The 8,283-nt window shown below is 35.2% G+C and overlaps 1 protein-coding gene across 1 annotated transcript; it reads right to left on the reverse strand.

The window, feature by feature from the left end:
* Positions 1-1,150: 1,150 nt before the first annotated feature.
* On the reverse strand, positions 1,151-2,269 carry LOC110825582 (uncharacterized). The gene has a single exon (XM_022056047.2). It carries the CDS (start codon positions 2,218-2,220, stop codon positions 1,264-1,266), a length of 957 nt encoding a protein of 318 aa, XP_021911739.2. The 5' UTR covers positions 2,221-2,269; the 3' UTR covers positions 1,151-1,263.
* Between the last annotated feature and the right edge of the window lie 6,014 nt (positions 2,270-8,283).

Genomic DNA, 8,283 nt, shown 5'->3' on the forward strand with positions numbered 1-8,283 from the left:
TTATATTTTTTCATTTATTTTACTATAAGATGATAAAATTTTTTTATCAGAAATTATAAAAGTTTAGTTTATATAGAATTTCATGTTGAATTGAAGTTATATACTTCCAAATTTGATCAATTTTCATGAAATTTGAAAAATCAACATGAGATTTCTAATTTCCTAGTTGTAGTAAATTAAATCAATCGGACAAAGTCAGTCAACAAAATACAGTACCAAAATTATATTAATAAATATCATTGGTTATTGCTAATGAATGCAAATCATGTAATTGGTCCGCTAAAAAATTATTATTAATAAATATATTAAAGGCTCTTTCAAAGCTGAAGGCCAAGAAATTTTCCAATCAAAGATTATATATGTATATATATATATATGACACCGTCAAACAATGTTAATTAATAAACACTTCACATCAAATGATATTCATCTTCCTCAACAAGAATATATTTAATCTATCATTTTGTATGTTATTATTATGAATATTATTAATATATATTACCATTAATAAATAAAATATATGAAGCTATGTGACTTAGTAATTATTAATTAAAACAAACTAACATATAATTTTTTATTTGGGTCAATAATGCCACCTCCTATATATTATCTATTCCACGTGGGTGTCTTTATATGTATATATATTTATATATGTTATATAACGAGGTGTTTGGTTTGACATTGTTGGCTTATAACTCTAGAAAAGAAATTATCAATTTTTTAATTAAGAAATTAATCATGTTTAAAAAACTAAATTATCTATTATTTTGATTGAAACATTTATTATAAGTTATTAGATTATTATTGGTGTGTTTTTCTTAGTTATTTTTATTAAAATTTTGAGGTATTTTTATTTACTCATTATTTATAAGCTAAATAAAAATATAATAGTTAAATACATTTTTTACTTATTTAGTAACCCTAAATAAGCAAGTACTTATTTACATCAAACTATATATTGTTATTGTATTTTGAATTCACATATATATACACACAATCGTGTGTGTATATATATATATATATATTCCTGTAAAAATTTACAATATTGTTTCCAGAGAGAACTGCTTATAAAATTAACCTCCATAATTTCTTAATAGATCAGCCTGGACATTCATAACAGAAGAAACCAATTTATAGCTTGAGAATTGAAGAGAAAAACTTCATTATTTGAACTCAAATGCACTTGATTATACAAATTATACATAAAGAATTAAATCACACCCAGAAGTTATTTAAATATATAAATATATATGTTTTATGTGATCATGGGATATTATGAGCAATAAGAGGAACTGAAGTATAAACCAAGATTTGTTCATCACCCAACGATTCAATTTCTTCCCCTAGGGCTTCCTTGCGTCGGCAATACAAGACTGTATACGCCATGATCAGAAACAGCTTAAGCAAACCAATAAAATTTGTCATAACCAACCCAATAAACACTTGCAATAGCGTCGAGTGCGCGACGCCCATCAGCCTCAACATCTGGAACAGACCACCAGAAAGGACTCCACATATAATATTCAGAAGGAAGCATTGTAGGACCATGCCCTTAACAATGGCTGCAGCCCTTCCCAATGCCTCGATTCCACCTTTGTCTTCTAGAACCGAGACAACAGTAGATAGATTCCAGACGACAGCTAAATATAAGTTAACGCCCACGAACAGAATTTCTAAGAGGATGGCTAAGACAGCTCGTAAGGCAGGTAGGGATTGAGTGACGAGTTGAAGAGACAACAGAGGGAGGTAGAGAAGGAAGGTTACTAAACCAAGATTGAAGATAAAAATAAAAAAGTAAGTTACGAATGGATTCTTCCATGATTTCAGTGTCTTCAACAACAAATTCTTGATGGATATGTCTCTTGAAGAGCTGGCTATGGCGGAAGCGAGGATAGTGACAATTGAAAAGAAGAGAGAGGCGAGGTAGATGAGGATGAAGAAGACCCACTCTAGTCCAACAAAGAGTTTGAGATCTGTTAATAAGGCGGATAGAAGAGAGTAAAATTCAGGGGTGGAGGGGCTTGTGGAGGCAATGGAGATGAGCTTTGAGTAACAGTCGACGATGAGAGGTTTGAAGGAGAAGAGAGCTGATAAGAAGATGGCGGAGTAAAAGAAGAGAGTGAAGAAGACGATGAAGAAGATGAGCTTCTTGTTTTTGGAACAAAGTAGGCGGGTTTCATTTAGAATTCCCACTAAATCAACAAGTATCTGCCACGCCATTTTAGCCAAAATAGATCTGCTTTCTTCAACTTATCAATCATAACACATATATACACACACACACACACACACATACATATAAAATAGTTATATTTATGTCTTCTTTGAATAGGTCTTTATCTTTTGAGTCATCTGGGCATTTTGACAAGTAGGCTACAAGAAAATGCAACACGCTGGACATACATGAAAACATGAATTCAAGAATTGCTATGAGGTAGAAGTATGTACATTTGGTTAAAAATTTCATCTTTTTTTTTTTATATTTATAGATTTTCTACTAATGGAGATACAAAATTTTTAAATCATGCTTTTGAATAGTTTAAGCTATATGAATAAAATTTATATTGTAATTTTTTTTTTCTGTATGTATGAGACTCAATTTATCCAATCCATAGGTTTAATTTGATTCATTCAATAATTTATTTTATTATTATATTTATTTATGATACATTTACATAGTTACCAAAAATTAAGTTTTTAGTGTAACACCCAGAAAATATGAAAAAAAAGAAAATTGATTATTTTATTTTAAATATTTTAATTAGGTTAAAAAAAAAACGCCACGTTAGCAGCCACGTCAGCAGACCCAGTCAGCAGTCCTGGCCAACCAGGACCTGCCATGTGACAAAACCACGTCGACCGGGAACGGACCACGTTGGCGATCCGCGTATGCACGATCGGACGACCTAGATTAAATTAAAATGGACGGCTGAGATCAAAAGGCAAAAGGGTATAAATAGAACCCCCACACCTGACCACAAAACCCTAGCCGCCTGCCCTCGCCGGAGAAGACGAACCAGACGCTGGAGACGCCGGCCGCCGCCACCCGCCGCCGCACCGGGGAGATTTCCGACCGCCGATCGAGGTAAATTTCATACCTCCAACTCGTTTTTCCACGCTGATTTCCCCTGTGGCCAAATCGGAGCCAAAATCCGGGCCAAACGGCCGAAACCCAGCGGCACCGCCGCGCCCCTCTTCGGTTTTTGCCTCCGATGAGGCCCTTCCCGGCCTCCGTTTGATGCAATTTTTATATCATCGTGATCACCATTCTTTTCTCTACAGGTTGATCGGAGCCGAATCATCAAAACACGAACCTCACCGGAGAGCCGCTGCACCCGAGAGCACCGCCGCCGGTAAGCTTCGGTTTTTCGTAATTTTTTGGCCCCCCGAGGGCTCTAGGGTTGTTTTATCGCAATGATCGATGCAAGTGTGGCCGAATTTGGCCGAAAACGGCCAAACCGAGGCGAATCGCCGCCGCAAGTGGCAGCACCGTCGCCGGAGCACGGCGGAGCCGCCGTGCCAGAATTGCGATATTGGCCAAAAAGGGGCCCTGGGCCTAATTTGAGATTTTTTGGAACACGTGCAGGTACCAGTAGTGCGTTTCAGTTCCCCGGAAAAAATTCAGAGAAAATTAGGGACAGCCTGTAGGCGCACTGTGAAGCCGTGTTCGGACCCCGAAACGAGTAAGGACCCCTCACCCTATTTCCTATCACGGTATTAAAGTTCAATAATGATAAAACGGTATTTCTTGAATCAACGAATGTGTGAAATTACTTAAGGTCGCTAATGGAGCCCGAGTCTAGTGTGTTTGTCGGTTAACTGTTATTTGGCCTATTTTACAGTTTCAAATGTAGTATGAGGTTTGATGTTTTCATTTTATAGTTTCGTGTGCATATTTTACTGTTTTATTGATTATGGATTGAATGACTGAGATACTGATGCTGTATGTTGCCTGTTTGGCATAAATTACTGTTTTGCTTGTTTGAATGTGAATTGATGATGCTGACTGAGGAAAAAGGGGAACGAAAGATTATGTAAATTGGTAATTGTATAATGTGGTCAGCCTGACTAGATATCCTGGGAGATGGTGGACGGACCGGGTCCGTAGGGAACCCTACCGGGATTGTGGTCTCTCATACCGAACGGGGTATGAAGACCTTATGTGTTTTGGTGCCCATACCGGACGGGGTATGGGGACGGCCCGTTTCATCCTCATACCGGACGGGGTAATGGGGTTTATAGTTTTGGCGCCCATACCGGACGGGGTATGGGGACGACTCTGGAATCTGATTTCAAGTGTTAAGGGTTAACGGGTAGCGGGACCCCTATGGATCCCCATGGATACTAGTGGGCTGGTAAATGAGGAAAATATGTTGTGTAATGATTGAATTACAAAAGACGTTATAAGTATTATGTTATACAGTTTATATATGATTTCGTGATGATGATAATGTTATTGCTTTCGTATACTGTTTTATGAATTTTACCGAGGTAAGTGGATGGTGAAGGATTTATTATTGATAAAAGAATTTGTTGTAAATTATGCTCTATTGGTCTTTTTGTATTTTCTACCCACCTTTACCTCCGTGACGGTGAGATATCGTGATGTCCTTACTGGGCTAGTGTAGCTCATTCCTTATTTAATTATTTCAAATCAGGAAGACATTGTTTCCGAGCCTGTTCCGCAGGAGGACGACGAAGGGGACGCCTAAAGACTCCATAGTCATATTCGTAGCTTTTACTTTCGAGTTTCTCCTTTAGGTAGTTTGATCTTTTATATTTTGTGAGCACGTTTTTGGTTTTAGTGTAAGGGATGTTAATCGAATTTTTGACTTCGTTTCCGCATTTGATATTTTTTAATACATATTTCATTTTAAATTTCCGGGGCCGTTACATTTAGTAATTACTTAATAAAAAATTCAAGTTAAGATTTCCAGTAAAATTAAAATTATGTAATTAATTAACAACTTTAATAAAATTATTATCCTTATGTAGTACAAGAAAATTATTTAAACAATAAATGCTAAATTTAATTAACTCTTGGATTGGTGATGATCATTTTAATTATAATCAATTAAGTTGAATAATTGCATCAAACAAAATAAGAATTACCAATTTATCATACATGGAATAAATTTAAGATTAATGCGAACTTCCTTTATAAATGTATACATAATTTAATTAAACAATAGTTAAAAATAAAGAAATTTTGAATTTCTTGAAACATAATTTTGATATTTAATGTAGTTCAAATTTTTAGTTCATAAAATATGAAAGCGATTATAATATAAATATAATGAAAAGTAAATGAAAATAGTATATTAATTTCAAGTCCAATTTAAATTAGGTGGTGTCGTGATTCATTATTGACAAGTAGGAATAAGATAATCCATAATTACAGAACCAAATATAGAAACTAAATTGATTCAATTGCCCATAGTTATGTTAAAGAATTGGAAATGGACAGAATTTGAAGAGATATATATATATATATATATTTATATATTATAACGTCTTGAAACTTAAAAAAAAAAATTATAAATTGAATATGGAAGCAAAATAATAAAATTAAGATTTATATTCCTTACACAATAATTTAGAATACACAATAGGGATATAAGAATGATACTTTTAAAAAAACAAACGAAAAATTAAAGAAATTAATGGAAAGTAAACAATTAGGCATCCTATTCGCAACTCTCTTGTGGATCGGGATCTGAATATTGATCATCTTGATCTAAAATGATTAATGAAAGAGTGAGATACACTAACTGTAACGACCCCGAAAATTCAAAAGGAAATACATGATAATTAAAGTACAAAAACGAAATAAATTGTTAAGGTTTAAATTCCTTACACAATAACTTGAGTACTAAATAGTGTTACGAGAATTACTCTTTTGGAGGAAATATAAAGAAATAAGAAAATGAATGGAAAATAAATAAGACTAGTATCCTACTCGCAATACTCCTATGGATCGGACTCTGGATCCTGATCCTTTTGATTTCAAATGGTTAAATAAGAAATGAGCTACACTAGACCAGAAAGAATATCACGCCAACTCACCGACACAGAAAAGAATGTTGGTAGAAAATCAAAATAACTAATTGAACACTTAATTAAGCAAATTCATTTATCAGTAATAAAATCGTTCACCGTCCACTTACCGTAATAAGATTTATAAAAATAACCTATAGAAACAGAAACAGTAATATCATACATATCACAATTTCATATATTATCGGCCACATAACACCTATTATACTTTCATATTTAAATAACCAAAAAAACAATTGCTCATTTTTATCAGTCTGCTAGTATTCATGAGGGTTCATAGGAATATCCCCACTACGCATGAACCCTTTCCTTTTACATTCTCAATTACAGGCTATCCCCATACCCCGTTCGGTATGAGTATCAAATTACTAAACCTCAATATTTCGTCCGGTATGAGGGTGAAGTAGGTTGTCTCTATACCCCGTCCGGTATGAGTACCAAATTACCAAGTCTCGATACCTCGTCTGGTATGAGACAACATTCACGGTAGGGTTCCTTATGTACTCGGTCCGTCCACCATCTCACAAGATATCCAGTAAGGCTGTCGTTTCATCCATTCATTTAATTACACAAATTTTTCATTTACCTTTAACCTCCATTTTTCCAATTCAACTGTAAACACATAAAACAATAACACATGCATTCAAAGCGATAAAATCAATCAATAAGGCACTATCATGCATTTAAACTGTAAAAATAATCAACAGAATAATAGTAGATAATTTTCTGTTCTGGGTCCATTAGAAACCCGTAATTAATTATGAACATTTTTTAAATTATACAAAATACTATATTTATTGTTAATTAGACTTCAGTTCTATAACAGTGAATAGAATGAGAGATTCTTACTCAATTTGATGTGCGAAAGGCTAAGATGTTGACTGCGCCTATTGGGGGTCCATGGGTTCCCTGAATTTTCCTTTCAAAAACATCTACGGAACCCAAATTTTCACCCATTTTTTCCAAAATTATTTTTAATTTCATCCCCACAAAATTTACTTCATTTTTACATTAAATTAAAATAAAAAAATAAAAAAATAATATTTATAAATTACTTTAAATTACACAAAATTAATTTGGGTGTTATAACTCTCCCCCCTAAAAGAAATTTGGTCTTTCAAATTTATCTCTCTCACTCTCAATCAAATAGTTAGGGATATTGGGCTCTGAAGTCTAATTTTAGCTCCCATGTTGCCTTTCTCGGTGTATGATTCTGTCATAGTACCTTAATAAAGGGAATCTCCTTATTGCAGAGTAATATGCTCTTTCAGTCTATAATACCGACCAGTACTTCCTCGTAGGACAGATCCTCCTGAAGTAGAAGAGGTTCATGGGCCAAGACGTGAGAGGGGTCCGGGTTGTACTTGCATAACATGGACACATAAAACACATTATGGACTCTGAAAAGTTCTGGAGGCAGTGTTAGTCTGTAGACAGCGGTACCAATTCTGTCTAGGATTTCAAATAGCTCAATAAACCGGGGATTTAGTTTTTCTCTCTTGCCAAATCTACTGATTCCCTTGAAAAGAGTGACCTTAAGGAACACCCGATCGCCGTTCTCAAATTCCAAATCCCTCCTCCGGGTGTCCGCATAACTGTTCTGCTTGCTTTAAGCCGTCTGAATGTTCTTCCTGATCTTATCTATTTTGGCTGTAGTTTCCTTTACGAGATATGGGCTGAACAATTTTTTATCACCCACTTCTTCCCAACATATCGGCGATCTGCATGAGCGGCCATACAACGCCTTATACGGAGCCATGTCAATACTTACTTGGTAGCTGTTGTTGTAGGCGAACTCTATCAGGGGTAGATGGTCATCCCAATGGCCTTCCGAAGTCAAGAACACAAGCTCGGAGCATATCTTCAAGTGTGCGGATCATTCTTTCTGACTGTTCATCGATTTGAGGATGGAATGCAGTACTAAGAGACAGTTTCATTCGCATGGCTTGTTGAAGGCTAGACCAAAATCGAGAAGTGAACCTGGAGTCCCTGTCGGACACTACTGTCACTGATACTTCATGTAATTTGATTATTTTTCGGATGTACATTCTTACCAACTTGTCTAAGGGATCGGCCATCCTGATGGCTAAGAAGTTGAAAGACTTGGTAAGCTGGTCAACTATTACCTAGACGACGTCATGTCCTCAACGTGCCTTAGGCAATCCTGTCACAAAATCCATGGTGATATGTTCCCACTTCCACTCCGGAATTGGTAATGGCTGAAGT

Source organism: Carica papaya, chromosome 7 (genome assembly GCF_054855325.1).
Source record: "Carica papaya isolate Zhongbai chromosome 7, ASM5485532v1, whole genome shotgun sequence".
Taxonomy (NCBI): domain Eukaryota; kingdom Viridiplantae; phylum Streptophyta; class Magnoliopsida; order Brassicales; family Caricaceae; genus Carica; species Carica papaya.

What these genes read in the sequence shown, in the direction of transcription:
- LOC110825582 (XM_022056047.2), bottom strand. Translation starts at nt 2,220, where the DNA reads ATGGCGTGGCAGATACTTGTTGATTTAGTGGGAATTCTAAATGAAACC.